At 37.2% G+C, this 15,793-nt stretch overlaps 1 protein-coding gene across 3 annotated transcripts in view; it reads left to right on the top strand.

Annotated features, from left to right (window-relative positions):
• The window catches only part of HIBCH (3-hydroxyisobutyryl-CoA hydrolase), a 41,771-nt gene that overhangs the window by 24,803 nt on the left and 1,175 nt on the right, over positions 1-15,793 (top strand). For all 3 annotated transcript variants that reach the window (XM_027678119.1, XM_027678122.1, XM_027678120.1), the window contains 6 exons: positions 1,918-2,063; positions 2,971-3,057; positions 4,986-5,044; positions 5,828-5,909; positions 10,569-10,688; positions 11,812-11,845. In XM_027678119.1, coding sequence (XP_027533920.1) covers positions 1,918-2,063; positions 2,971-3,057; positions 4,986-5,044; positions 5,828-5,909; positions 10,569-10,688; positions 11,812-11,845 — 528 coding nt within the window. The remainder of the gene's footprint in view (positions 1-1,917; positions 2,064-2,970; positions 3,058-4,985; positions 5,045-5,827; positions 5,910-10,568; positions 10,689-11,811; positions 11,846-15,793) is intronic.

The raw sequence follows: 15,793 nt of genomic DNA, 5'->3' as shown, positions 1-15,793 counted from the left end.
CGTCAAGTGGAAGGGCATTATGGATTCCAGTAGGAAGGCATCTTTTCCTCTAGAATTTTACTGGAGCATGGGGAGAACAGTGGTCCAGCATCGATATTATTCTAATTTAATTACAGCAAAACCAAGAAAGATTGTTGCTGTTGCAGTTCTGGTGGATGGAGAGAATAATGTAATTGCCTTTTTACTTTGGAGGGCATTTTTAAGTCAGGTTTCACTTTGAAATGAGGAATTTTTTTTCAGTAGTAGGATATCCAAGGGGAGACAGATGAATAGAAACATAAAACTAAATAAAAGTCTTGGCATCAATGTTTTGATGGCTCAAAATGAGGACGTAAAATGTAGAGCAGACTATTGAGAATGTGAATACAGATGAAAAAGGTGAGTGATGAATTGGGGTTAATTGGGCTTTTAAAGTGTGTCAGCAAGGCATTCAGCATTTCAGGAGAAGAGGTGTATGTTTCAGTAGCCTGTGGGATGAGGAATAAATCCATTAATGACAGCACACACATCAGTGGGAGTAAAATACTACAACTTTAACTGATAGGAAGTGACTCCTCAAACCATCTTGTCATTGTATTAGAAGCAGCAGAACAAAGGGAGGACCAAGAGGGAATCAGAGGAGAAGCTGAGAGATGGGTTCGATATTAAGATCATTAAGAGGAAAACACTGAAGAGCAGCTGTCTGAAGGAAACCTCCCCTCAATTCTGTCCAAGGGGGAGGACTATTCTAGGGTCACTGATTTCCCACATCTTAAAATATCTGTGATAGGATCTTTTCCACAATACACCCACTGACTCTTTTTGTGACTGAAAGCAATTACTTGTAAGTGAAATATTACCACTTTCTATCAGAACCCCATTTAAACTCCTTATGTGCATCTGAATTTTCCCAGTTAATATCTCTGCTTTGGCAAGTATTTATGAGTTTCCTGTTGCTCATTTGTATTCTTTTTCATTTGTTCTCGTTTTTGGTTTTTTCATTTTTCTCTCACAGTGAAAAAACGCCACCACACCTTTCATTTCTTGAAAAGACTTTCAGTGTCATGAATGCACCATTGGTGATGATTTCAAAGTTGTAATTGGACACTGCTTCTATCCATTCAGATTTCTGAAACTGATACAGCTAAGCTAAAATTTTCTTAAGTATGCTACAAAAAGTGTGTGAATTTGTTTTGGTGAACAATGTATATAACAGAAGGTAGTTATCTTTCAATTACAACTTTTAAAAGTATTTTAAATTTTATTCACACTTTAAATTTTAAAAATTTACCCTAATCTGTTGATTTAAAAAATATATAAATGTAAGACAGTCACTAAACCGGAAAGTTTAAAAATCTTTTTTTACTTTCAGCTTAGTCATAGTCCTGTCAAAGAGCCAGGTAGCAGCTCAGCCTCTTGCACCCCCATCTTCAGGAAGACCCTGGCAATATTTTTGATTTATTATTGAATTCTCAGCCCCAAAATTTGTTCAAATTAAGCTGTGCAAGAGGAACTTCATCACTGTTTCATATTTTTATCATAATAAAAGATTTCAGAGAAAAAGCAGCATCCAGTTTGAGTTTGCAGAAATTATTTCACAATTCTTCGTGTCACTTCTGTTTCTTTGCTGAGAACGCTTGATTTTTCAAGCACCTAAAAATATCTCAAGTTGTTGGCAAATAGAATATAAATGCTATTTTTTGGTAGTTATTTGTAAAGTATGTGCTAGTGGAAAGGATGCAGTTTGGAAGGTGTTCGAGAGTTTGCTTTTAGGAAGGGATTTGATGACAGAGAAATGTCAAACCAAGTCAAGGAGAAACTCGATCAGGGTTCTGTGCCTGTCAGGGAAATGAAAGTCAGACAAGAAGAAATAGCTACTAAGTGATGATTAGTACAAATTCTTCTCCCTTCACTTTTGTTTTGTGTTGTCTATTACAGGCCTGTTTCCTGATGTAGGTGGAGGGTATTTCTTGCCAAGGCTCTCAGGAAGGGTTGGCTATTACCTCGGACTAACAGGATACAGGCTGAAAGGAAGAGATGTACTAAAAGCTGGCATCGCTACACATTTTGTAGAATCCGAAAAGGTGAGGTGCTAACAGTGCTGGCAGGGGCACAGCCTACAACCACAATGACAGGTTTGAGGTTTTAGCACCCCAGTATACTTTTACCAACTTGAGTGTCTGCAGTAGCACAGTTATATTAGCTGGCCATGCCCTGTGAACAGGGATGGTAAGATACTCTCAAGCTGTTATTCTAACACTTGCCAGATAATGACAGCTTTGCTTGGAGGAAGGAGCAAATGTTGTTGTCTTCACAATTCTGCTGTTGGAAGGGCATGATCTACGCAGCATAATGGAAGTTGCTTACAAAATTTTACAGTTCAAGACAATTGCATATGAAACTAGAGATTTATACAATTGCTAAGTTTTCAATCAAGGTAAAACCCCATTAAATTAATGTGGTTTTTATCAGTCTGCTTAACAGGTATTTGTTTCTTACAGTGCCTGTAAGGAAGTGTAAAAATTAGGGTGTTTCATAAAGTCAGAGTAACTGGAGTGGACTTAAATGAAGGAGAAACAATGATTTGCTTTCCTCCTCTGCATGAGGACTCATGACTGTCATTGTGGAGGTGGCAAAATACCGCTTTGAGGATAGCATTGCTGCCAGACTCCTGCTCTTGCCTCTGAGGCTGGTGCAGCCTTGCTTTACCTGCTGCATCTGTAGCACTGCACTGGGGGTCTGCTTGGGAAGAAGAGTTCTTTGCTGATCACTGCAGACATAATTAAATCCAGATGGTTCAACACTGAAAAATGAACTCTGGCTCCTTGTATTGCTTGCTTAGTACCTCCTTAAGGTCTGTCAGAAAGTTGGGGATGGTGAGGGGGGTGTTTTTATACATGCATACTACTATTACCAGTAGTATATCACCAGCAGAAATAATTCAAGTAGATTTTGTTTTACTTACTTGTAATTAAATCTTATTTTTAATAGATACCTGCCTTAGAGAAAGACCTGATAGCACTGAAATCGCCTTCAAAAGAAAATATAGCAGACTTACTGAACTCTTACCACAAGAAGGTAATCTGATCAGTTACTGAAATCAAGCAAAATTGTTATATAAATATAAAGACATTCTTTTTTTATCTGTGCTACTGATAATTTTTTTTACAGTTGAAAATAATGGATTCCCAAACTCTTTGCATTTATAAAATACTAATTCGTAGCACTAATGCCTGCAGTGGTCAAAATCAGAATTGAAAAGTCCTTCTTCACCTTTTATTCATTTTGGATACCCCAAAAATTCCTGCTGTGATCAGCTCAATCTCTATGTGTGTACTTCAGTTTCCAGCCAGTAGCATGACGAGGCAGAAAATACATTGCTGCTTAATTTTTCCCGTTATTCTTGGATTTCTAGCACACTTTGCAGAAGGCAAAATAGATAGCCACGAGCAGACTGGAGGTTGTACATGATGACAAATGTGATCTGGGGATTTACCCTGAAATTCAGGGATTCTGACAAATAGAAATGACAAGGGTGGAACTACTGGCCTAATCCAGAGGCTGCAGAAGTTACTCTGCCCATTCAATGCTGCACTGTTCACTTGGAAATGGATGCTGTATTTCCATCCCAGAAAATTTCTCTATATCAGCCTGAAAAATGTCTTGCTAGCTTGATGCATGTGACATAAATTTCAGCATTATTTTGATGCAGACCATCTGCAGTCCAGATTTGAAGCCTGAATTTAAAGGCTTAAGTTGTTCCTTTGACTTCTCAAGTATTTTATATGTTTGTAACCTTGAGGCAACTGAAAGACTGAATAAGCACAGCAGTTACCAATAGGATCAGTATTGGCAGATACACTGTAGGAAAAGCACCTGAAAGCAGTATTTTCAGAGGGAGAAAGATGCTGTTTTCCCAGTGGACTAACCCATACATGGTACTCTGTTGTGATTTTGGAGGTGAATATGACTGTATTAATACATAATTAGTATTTGTGTTGGGCCTGTGTAACAATGAGCATAAAAAATAAAAGGTTTTGGCTTTACAATCAGGGGCTATTTTAACTGCTTTGATGTGCATTGTAACTTTATTTCAATAGAAAGAAAACTTCTAGAGTTAAACTAGTTTGTTCAATCCAGTTTGTTTTAACTAGTTTTTAACTCGTTTGTTTGGCTTTAAAATGAGCAGTGTCTACTCTTGTTATTTCTATTTTGGAATTACTGAGTTAATATATTAAGGTTAATTAGAAAAATAAATGGGATAAGCTAATTAACCTAGCAGTACTGATTATTCTCACAAAGTAGAAAGCTGTGAAATAGGAGTGATTATATGTTGCAGTATATGGAAAAGGAGGCTGTGTATTTTTAGTTATCAGAGCTGAAATGACAGGGAACCTTTCTCAGCTTCAGCTGCTGGTTCTGAAACATCTGCTGATGTCCTAAACCCCTTAATGTGAAGATATGAAACATTTGACAGCCTTTCCACATAAGGCCAATGGGTCTTTCACACACTTCAGCTGTCTAAATAAAATTTTGCAAAATGACATAGAAAAGATAAGGAAGAGAAATGCCTTTTTTTGTCATTAAAAATGCCTAAATATATGCCTGAATATTTTTAAAGAAAATGAAGCTTTTTTTTTTTAAACAATCTCAAGTTTTTGGGTAGATTTATCTATACTGACTTCCTTAGTGTATTTTATAGAAATGTTTTGATAGAATAATCAGAATTACTTGTGTACAAGATAACCACCCAGTCAAATATGCATACATAGTAGCTCAGAGCAAGCACTGCATTATGAGGCAACATCTTTAACATTCACAGGATAAAGTGACAATTTCATTTATAAACACTGCAAAACTGTAATTCATTAAAAATGTCACTGTCTTATGAATATTAACTGTTCATTTATGATATTTCTGTAACACAAGGCATTGAAATTTTTCAGTACTGATAACATTTTCAGTCTAAAATAACCAAGTAAAACAGGTATTTGCTTTTTAAATAGTGCACAGTTGATCAAGAAAAGAAGTTTGTACTTGATGAGCACATGGAGAAGATTAACAGGTATTTAGCAATCTTTTTTCATTTTTTATTATTGTGGATAGAGAATGTGAAGTTAAATCAAGTAACAGTATTCTGCAGGTAAGGTGAGAGAAATGACATCCGAGTTTAAATAACTGTTTTGTCTTTAGAGAGCTTTATCTGAAGCTCATTAAATATTTCACTTATCAGTCTATTAAGTACTTGAGCCTATTTGCCTGAGTCATGCACCCTTATATTAAGCAACTACCATATGGCACATTAGAATGAATATTTTCTATAGAAATTGGATGGGGATTTGTGAGAGGAATTGTCAAGTTGAATAGGGAATGTTAGGTAGCACATTTATACTCACTGATTTAAGGCCATTTCTATGACTGCTTGGAACTTCTGTGTATCAGAAAAGGAGGGAGAAATAAGTGAGAGTGACAGGAAACAGCTAAAACTCTTGAGGAAGGATGGCAGTAACGAGGTTTAGAGACAAAAGATGTTGACACCAAAACGGTAGAATGGAGCTAATAGCTGAGGACTTGATGTGCTATAAAAATACAGATAAGACTGATGGTAGTAATGGAAGTTTATAGATAAATAACAGAGTTTGTGAGTGAGGTTTATTGAAACACTAGAGAATTGTAAAGGGAGAGGAGATGCCTGACAACCAAGTTACTTGAAAGGGAACAACATGGAACACATTGCTAAGAAAAGCCAAATCAACTGGTTACACTGTTTCTAATGTTAGTGCTACTCACCCTTCATAGGTAAGTGGAAGGCTGAAGCAGTTCATGGACTAATTTATTTTAATTTTAGTCTTTTTTCAGCAAATAGTATGGAAGAAATTGTCAAAAAATTAAAGCAAGATGGTTCTCCTTTTGCCATGAAACAGCTAGAGGTAATGTCTTCTATGTTATTTTTGTTAAAAATTTTAAGTTTGGGTGTGTATTTTCTTATTGTGGGGTAGACTTTATTCACCCTATTACCATAACTAATACTGCATAACACTAATAGAACACTGGACTGAGATCCTCAGGTTCTCACATATTGTCCTGAGGGATTCCCAGTAGTACTATTCAGACAAGAGTCAAACTCAGTAAAAGTACACAATGTGAGTATCGTCATGTGGTGCATAAAATTGTAATTAGTAAAACCCCAAAATGCCCTTTCCTTTTCCCCTCAAGGGGTTGTTGGGGACAAACATTCCCTTTTATAGCTTCTCATTTTATTGCCAAGGGTTGGAATAAACCAGAGCCAGAACAATGTTGTTCTTTTTCTTCCATTCCAGATACCTCATTTGGGTAAACAGCAAAAAAATTTATCATCACAAAGTATTTTTGATCTTTTTAATGCATTCCTGAGTGTTGGATGTATCACGAATCACAGAATATGCTGAGCTAGAAGGGACCCACAAGGATCATTGAGTCCAACTCCTGACCCTGCACAGGACAACCCCAAGAGTCACACCATGTGCTGAGAGTATCATCCAAACACTCCTTGAGCTCTGTCAGGCTTGGTGCTGTGCCCACTGCCCTGGGGAGCCTGTTCAGTGCCCAACCACCCTCTGGGGGAAGAACCTTTTTCTAATATCCAACCTAAACCTCCCCTGACACAACTTGAGACCATTCCCTCAGGTCCTGTCACTGCTCACAGAATCACGTAGTCACTACTCAAAAAATGTACAGCAATACTGCACAGAATTCATACTTCAGCCTCAAAAGCAAGAAGCAACTTACATTCATTTATAAATAATGTATTTTCTTTTTTTCCTTTGAAGTATCTGTATTCAGGTGCCTTGTAAAAGCTTGGTTTCAAGCTAGTGAAATATTAGTTACAATTGGATAGAACTCAAGCATTTCTTCAACAAAAGTGTCATTAAGAAATCTTGCTTTTGTAATAAAATAAAACATCCACCCTCTTCTGACCTTCATTTGAGCAGAAGGAATTTTTGAAGGTAGTATCATTAACATTAGACATCCTGTCATAGAAATACTTTACTTTTTAGTTTTTAATTAAAGATATAACACTTTGTCACTGGAACTGTCAAATGGTTTTTGAGAAAGGAAGTTCTAGCATTATCTTTGTGCCAACCATTATGCCTAGTACATTGCAAGAAGTTTAGCATATGTATTATAAAAGCAAAATTGAATAGAAGGGAAAGCTCATTTTTTCCCCTTGTATTCAGGTTTCATTGGATAAAGCAGTAAAATGAGCTGGTGCCAAAATAAAAATTTTACGTGTCTATAAATCCTTCAACCCATACAGACTGTGTGATTCAGTTCTTCACTTTTCCCCCTCTGTTATAGATGGCAGAGAAAGTAACTACATTAAGGTTGGTTGAGACAGTTTGATAGCATGTTAATAGTAGTCACTTCTGGTGGCTCTTATTCTTTATAGTATTGAGTTAAAAGACAGTATTTTATTTGTGGATTTTATAATGTTTGATATAATTCTGCAGGAGCATTATATTGATCAGGTTCAGTGGAGGTTGAAAACCATCAAGAATTATTTGCATATAGCTTTTCCTAAGTTAATTTCATACCATTTTATGTCACTTTAAAACATAATCAGACCTAGTAGAATTTATTTTAAAATAGCACATAGCCCTTACAGGGTGTTTTGTTCAAAATACAGTTTCTACCACAAAAGATACAAAGTGTCTGGAAACACTTTGTAACTGAAATATGTTAACTAGATGGTTTGCTCTGCCGCGTTTGCTGTAGTTACCCAAACCTGCTCAACTTTATTCCTTCATTTGCAGCCTCATAACTCAGATCTGCCTTATTATACACATAGAAACACCCCCCCCAAAAAAAAAAATCCAAACCAAAACCACACAACCCTGTTCCTTTTCCTTGTTTAGTGGAGTGCATTTGTTTAATAGTTTTAATTCAGAACTTAAAACCGCGTCATCTACTTCAAAGTTACACTTTTGTGTAACTGATTTTTTTTTTAATTCCTGAACAAAAAAATTGGCTGTTTTGTTGCTTCTTCAGTTTTCGTATTTCATGTTTTTAATAGGATTTTATAGCAGCTTTTTTCTTTCATGTGATTCATAAATGAATGTCCTTGGAGTTGACCAAAGTTTCTGAACAATTGTCTGTTGTGTTCAAGAGATAAGACTATGTTAGTATGAGTTGCTTTGGTCCATACAGAAGTTCATGGGAAAAAAGCCCACAAAACAAATCCCACATTTTCTCCAGATCCAAGACTTGTTAGTGTCAACAAATACACGTTTCAGACAAGTTTCCAACAGCATACATTCTACACTAAACAATAGGATTAAGTGAGATTGTAGGATCAGATACTTAATTTCTTCTGTGAAAGATTCATAAAACCAAAAACTGAATTAAGAGATGGGTATCTTCATCTATTGCAAGGGAAGTGATGTATTGGGCCTCTGGGAGGTTTTAGTTTCTTTAAGTGAAAGAAAGTCACTATGCCTGCTGTTAATCTTGTAAGGGACTCCACTGAGCCAGTGCCACTTAATTCAGTCACCTTCTGATGGTACCTTATTGGCATTCAGGTCTATTGTAAATTCAGCTTGTTGCTTTTGGGATCATTATGACAAAACCAAGATGGTCTGAAAGATACTGAATCAGATGTCAAATACTTCTATGAAGACTTCTTTGCATTTTAGTACTTCCCACTTCAGCCTATCCTCTCTCTTTTTCAGGCTTGTTCCCTAGCACCAATCCCCTCCTTTTTGTACAGGGAATTTATTTATAGATACACTGGTGACTCATTTTTCTGCAATTACACCTACCCATTTTCTTGCCTTGTTCCTCTTCCTTCAGCTTGATTTATACCAGCACCTCCTCCACCTTCAACCTCGCTGATACGCCAAGATAACTAGTCTAGTGCATCCAGCAGCTGCCTTAAGTGCTGTTTTCAGATCTTCCCCATTCCAATGCTTTCTTTGACCAGAAAGAACTTGCCATTGCCGTTTCACCCATGGAACCATCTGGCTGTACTGTGCACACCATTTAGCCTGGTCTAACCTCAATGGCAGAATGTGAAACTCAAAGGTAGAAAGGTAAAGCCAGCAAGAGCATATTACAGGAAATAAGGTGTCCAGTTAAGAGCTGCCACCTATCTGAGAACTACAGAATGATGTAGTTAGAGGTGTAGCAGATTTCTTTATCTGCTGAAAGGCAGCTTATTGTTAGAGAGCTTGACCAGGACTCAGGAACTGCTGGCACTGAGAGCCAGCATTGGCTCTTTCTTGGCCAGCTTCTCTCCCAAACACAGTGGTCAACATGCAAGCAACAGAACGACAGAACCAGTGCTTTTATAGGCACAATTGCACAGCCTCCTGCTTGTATAGCAATTGCATATTTTCCAGCTTAACTAGGCTAAATGGGTCACTGCTGTATCAGCTGGTGTCTGGAGAGGGATGAAGAGTAATTGGAAGCTAGCAAAAATGTTACTGTTGATGACTGGAAACCTGCCATTTCAGTCTGTGGTCAGGAGCCTAATGTCTGTAATGAAAATAATGTAAAGAGGCAAATCTTACCATCTGCTGCTTTTCAGTAGTGGCAAAAATGTCCTAATTATCAGGAAATGTCTATTGTACTGTGAATGATAAAGAGCTATTAGTTGAATTTACAGGGAAGAAGAATCTTGTTTAAGAAAAAAAGATGAGCAACAATAAGAATTAGTTCCTTTTCCTCACAACCCATAAAGCTTTAAAGCTCAGTTCTTTTTTCTTGACTAGGTTTTTGTCTTTCTCCCCACTTCCCCTACTGTTGACTGGCATGCTCTTAATCGAAGGATACTCATGAGAGCCAGATTTACAGCATTTGTTTGTGTGCCTTAAACAGATCCTGTGTGTTGGGTGATATTTATAGCCTGCAGTTCTGTCAAAAGAAGGGAGGCCAGACCTCCAGGCTTCCTATCAACAAAGCAATGGAGGGCTAAATTACTGCAGTAGCTGTTGATGCCAGATAAGCAGCTTGGATAAATATGCATTTATGTTTGATTTATTTTAATATTTTTTCTTCCAAAATTTTCTTCTTTGCATATTGTGTAGTCTTTTTAAAGGTTCACAAAGCAACTAGTTAAAGTTTGTTGCCAATCTCACTACTATTACCTTACTATGCTATTGTACCAAATAGAACTGAAGTGCTGTGCAATCCTAATATCAGCTACAATATCAGTAACATCTAAGAGCAATTTAGACTATAAATATGATATTCAAAAGTGAAGTATAGTTGCTTATAGTGCTCACATTCACTTAACCAAAAGATGGTTTGGAAATGGCTTTCAAACTGCATTAGATTCTCTGGTTAGTAGTAATTTGATTAAAAATTATGCGATCTCAGGAGTTCTTCCCACGAGTGATGGCACACATCCTAGAGTTCTTGCTGATAAAAGTTTATGCAAGAAAGTTCATTTAGTGTAACAGCATGGTGGGAGGGAGCAGGAGGAAGAGGTGTGACAGAAGTGAGCTCAGGGAAAAGAGTGCCATCATTTACTTGACAAAGTTTAAAATGTGGCAGACTTTAAAATGTGTCTAAATTGAACAGAATAAAAATACTGTTAATGTCTTCCCCAGACTATTAATAAGATGTCACCTACATCCTTGAAGTTGACTCTCAGACAGCTCAGAGAAGGAGCTTCCATGAGCTTGCAAGAGGTACTCAGGATGGAATACAGACTGAGCCAAGCATGCATGGTAAGCAAGTAGCTGTGCCCTTTGTCTCTTGCCAGACACAGGGGAGGAGCAGTTTATCAGAGATTGGGTTTTATAGTTTATAGGTTTTAATTTTCAGTGTCATCTTTGTGTGCTTTATATGCAACTTGAAGGAGACTACATTAATGATGGTCAGATGGGAGTGGTAGAGGGCTTCTGTTAAAAAACTATGAGAATATTAATATATGGATAGTTTTGTATTTGGACCATAATTTGAAAACTGGTGTTCTTGAACAGATTTTCTGTTTAAATTGCTTAGTCCTCAGTGCCTCAATTCCCAGCAGAAGGATGGGAGTAGTTGTTTATCACTGCCTTTCAGGAGTGCTGTGATAAATTTTTTATAGACAACAATAGATTTTAGTAGTATTTGTACTAAGGACTGAGTACTTGGATAACATACAGGAAAGTGATCCTTTCAGTAGAACAGAGCTGCTAACTGAATTACCTGAACAAATACCTTATAAAGCTTCCCCATGGCAGCCTTATTGTTAGTCTTGTCACATTTTAAAATATATATTATATATCCAGTTAAATGATTTGTGATGATTAAAGTAAATGCTTAGAAATAAAAATCTATCTAATTCTGATATGTTGTAATGCCTGACAGTATCCTTGCCATAGCCTTCCTGAAACTAGTATTGCTGCTCCACTGCTAGGGATTAAGTCTTATATTTACCTTTATCAAAAAATAACTGCATGTTTACAGGATTCCATTTAACTGCAAAGTGTTCCACGTATGCAGAATACATCACAATTCCTGAAGAGTGGCTTTTCTCAGAGGAATTTCTGATCTGACACACCTTAGCCCCCCATCATGCAAAGCTCTTTAGGAAAAGAGATGCAACACAGAGAGAGGACTTGCACTGTGGGAACACTGGTTGATCAGCTACAGCTCAACAGACTGATTTTAAGAGATGTGACTGCATTTAAGCAAGAAGATGTAGAGCTCTTTAATAAGTAAAGAGAAAGCCTAGAAAAGAACAGTACAAGCAGGATTTAACTGAATTTTGAGAACTTGCATTTCAAGCAGAAGCGGGGTAGGGGGAGATGGGATAAATTGAATCTGTCATGTTACAAGTGTTTTGTTTTTTTAATAATCTTTCAGAAAGGCCAGGACTTCTACGAAGGGGTTCGAGCAGGTAAGAATGCACACCAGAAACATTTCTCAAACTTAATAACATGCAAATCCACTATTGTGGTGCTTCTTTGGAGATTACTAGTTTAGTAGTAATCTCTAAACTAGATTAAGTGCATGCAGCAACACCCCAGAGAACACTTCCCAGCTTGCCACGGTCTTTGCTTATTGGACTCCTGTATGGCCAAAATTTATTATTTGTTCCAAAGCACAAGAGCTGCGTTGTTTCCTTTGTGTAATCTCAGTTTCCTAACGTTATTTCTCCACCTGGTTTCACCACTTCATTGTGAAAGCTCAAAATATATATAACACTGACAGTAGTGAGTAGCTACATGTATCATTTGTGCCCACAATAACATTGCCACATTGCTGGTTCAGCCAGCTGTAAGATGGTTTAAGACTCAAAGTCAAGAACAACTCTTTGCATAGAAAACCATTAGAACAGAGACTTACTTTCCCCCCCATGTCCAAAATATCTCAGTATAGAGGTGTCTTACTATTAAAAAAGTATATATGTAAACTTAATGCTAAATAATTCAGCATTTTAAGGCATTGGTCAAGGAAGGTAGCAGTAAAAGTAGAGCAGTGGCTCAGCAAGTTCATCTGGGGGACAGAGTCCGATTCCGTCCTTGATCCTACTGCTGATTCACTGTGCAGTTTGTCACACCCAAAGTCACATCTGTTAGGAACTGTAGCAATTATTTATGTACTATTCAGTACAAGATGAAATAGAGCACAGGCATTTCATTTTCCAAGGAGCTTACAGTACAAGGCATTTGGATGGATAACTTTTGGGTTGGACTTCTAATTCACAGAGATATATACTCAAGTATGTGTTATCACCTCCTCCTCATTTTTTATATCTATCTTTATAAAGTAGTTTAAAATCCACTTGAGAAATGGATATTAGTGTTTGAGTGTTTGCTATTAGTAACACTGTATTAAAGGTAGCCTGGGGTGAGAGATAGGAAGTTGGCTTGTATAGCATGGAAAAAGTTTCTGATTTTCATTAATTAGTCTTTAGCACTTACTAGCAGAGACTCCTTTGAAGAATTTACCACACACACTGAGAAGTACGTGGTTTCCATAGTGTTGGTAATGGCGACAAGGAGATCTTAAAAGACTATTCCTAGGATATTTTCTAAATCAGCATATAAGCTGCTGAAATGTAGTTATTCAGGAAGTGACAAACTCAAAGTCTGAGAGTCAGAGGAACACCAAACTGAATTCCTCCTTGTAAGGCACAAGGTCACGAAACCATCCGGGACTGCAGCACAGTACAGAGCGAATCCCTTTCAGTATGGCCAGCAAATACACAAACTGCCTGTAAAGAAAGAGGCTGCAAGAACAGCAGCTGGGAAACTTTTCTTTTGCACAGGATGATGTAGCAAAAGCTTAGGTGTATCAGGGGAAGGAAAAAACCAAAACCACCCACCAGAGATCCAGCTGCTCTGAGGGGAATACTACTACTACTGCTAATTCATTCTTGAAGCACTTTTGCTCTCTGCTTACTGCACATACATTGTTCTCAGGTTTTCTGCCTTAGAACTGTTTCTCTTGTTTAAGAGAAGATCTTGAGAATCTGACTCAAGATAATTTTTGTAGTGGGGCCTAATTTCATAAAAATCATTATCCAACAATGAGCTCAGCATTCTTTTTAATAGGAAGTGAGATTATTAAATACTTCACAGGATCAACCATAGTGAACAAAAATGATAAAAGTATTATGTATTGGCTTTTTCTTTATTAAAGCATTACCATTAAAGCATTTAAGAGCCAGCTGTTGACCCTGTCTACCACAAAAAGATCTACCACAAAATAATGTTGAGTTAAAACAGCCAAATTTTAGTTTAAGATTGTTTTTCAGCAGCAATGGCCAAAGGTGAGGCTTTAATGATAGCTTTTATCTGCTTCAAACCATAATTTTAATAGGCATGCTAAGAAAGTAGTTTAAAAGCTTTTTAAACCTGTTTTGACCTGAGGTCAGAATTTCATTTTTCTTTCAGCCAGTTTTTTCAACCTTAAAATCTGCTGTGGCAAACAGTCCTTCCCCATTTATGATTCTTGTGATTGGAGCTATTAAAGAAAAGCTAAAGCTTTAAAGCATAAACCACATAAATCATATTTCATCAACATTTTTCCACATAATGGTAAATGTGGACTTTGAACATTATAGGTATCAGTTTTTCACCTTGATTTGTAAATTAAGAGGTAAACTAAGAAATGCATAGGCCTGTTTTTTAATTCCTACTGCCTAAGAAAAGGCCATTTTTGGAGTCTGTGCTCAAACACATCCAGGGAGAGTACAAGCTCATCAGCAAATCTCAGGGACAAAAATCTGTTCAATTCCCCTCCTAACTGTGCAGGAACGTGCACTTGAAATGGAACTTGTAAAGGTCTTCTACATATTGCTGATGCTGCAGAGACGTTATTTCTGTACAGCTTCTGCCTCCTCTCCTGCAGAGCTGGCAGATGTGAGCCTTACCCTGGGCACCCCAGGGCCCTGCAGTAGGCAAAGAGAACTTCAGGTGCTTAGAAATATCAGTGCTTTGACTGTGCTGAAGGAAGCTAAGCAACACCAACACCAACTGAAGCCTGGTAAAGTCACGGCTACTGAACAGAGGGGCTTGGGATTTTTACTAGGAAAGGTAAAACACAAGAATAAACCCTTAACACAATGTCTGTGCTCAGTTACTTTTATATTAATGAACTTCCCTTAGCCTACCTCAGAAGTCTTCAGAATTTTTATTCCATTCCTGTAGTGGTCCATCTCAAGCTGGAGAAATACAGAACATACAGAAGTTAATGCAGAAAGGGAATATTTTCATGATGTTACTAGAAAACAAATATTTTAACTTATAAGACTAAAGACTTCATTGGAGAGACCATTATGAGCATTCAGTTTATCCACCAGAGTAAAACTGGCCACAAATCCAAACAAAGATGCACTTGGTGAGACAGCAGTTCCCTGGAGTGGAGAACTAGCAGCAGTTACTACAGTGTGGCAGAGATGAAGCTGTAGTAACATACACATGGACTTTTTTCCTTTAAGTATTGGCTTTTGTGGATAACAGTTTATTTTGGCCAGATTGTGAACTTCAACTAAAATTGAAGAAAATCAGTAGATAAGTCCTACACCAGTGGGACAGTTATGTGTTTTGATCCAAACCAATCAATGGTTTCACATCACCATGTTTAGAATTAACTTGGAGGATCATAGTTTTTCAAGTTACCCAGTTGAATAACATAGTAAAATCACTCTTCTACAGGACATTTCTTTTAAATATTTGCCCACATGGGTTCTGTTCTCTGTGGAACTGCAGCTTCTATCTATATAATGGGTAACTTCTTAAAATTAGTGTTTATTATTGCTAGGGAGTCCTTAGTCCTCTATTTGTAAGTAAACAGGTGTAGGGCTCTGATTTGCCTTTCTCTTTGAAAATGTAAGCTAAAGAGTTATGATGCCTGTATGTCTTCAGCTACAAAAATATTAATCAGTGCAGTTGTCATCTGAATGGTATTTATTTTCTAGGTACTCTCAAGTGTTCATTAAAGTGGAAAAGTTAAAGAGAAGTTTTCAAGTCACATTTTTACTAAAAATTGGTAAACAGGCCCTTTGTTTTGATAAGGCACAGTCTTTAGGTAGGCATTCTTTTCACTGAACTTAAAATCCCACCCCCTTACACATTCCTCATCATGGGTATTTCTAGTTTGCTCAGTAAGAACAAAGTTTGTTTAGAAAGATATGACAACTTACCAAAAAAAACAGCTGTTATTCTTCAAACTTTGGGGTCTCTGTGTCTTCTGTTTACATGCCTTTAGAACCATCCTACTTTGAACTCTTTCTCAGAAAACAAACAAAGCCTGTTCTCAACAGAAGAACTTGAGAGGTGCTTCCTCTTCCTGCCCATCCTCTCTTAAGTGCTGTGGGCTGTGTTGGTCAGGAGGTCTC

This window comes from Neopelma chrysocephalum, unplaced genomic scaffold, assembly GCF_003984885.1.
Source record: "Neopelma chrysocephalum unplaced genomic scaffold, ASM398488v2 Primary Assembly neopelma1_44, whole genome shotgun sequence".
Lineage (NCBI taxonomy): Eukaryota > Metazoa > Chordata > Aves > Passeriformes > Pipridae > Neopelma > Neopelma chrysocephalum.
Note: the sequence above shows the minus strand (reverse complement) of the source record. Positions and strands in the feature narration are given on the sequence as shown.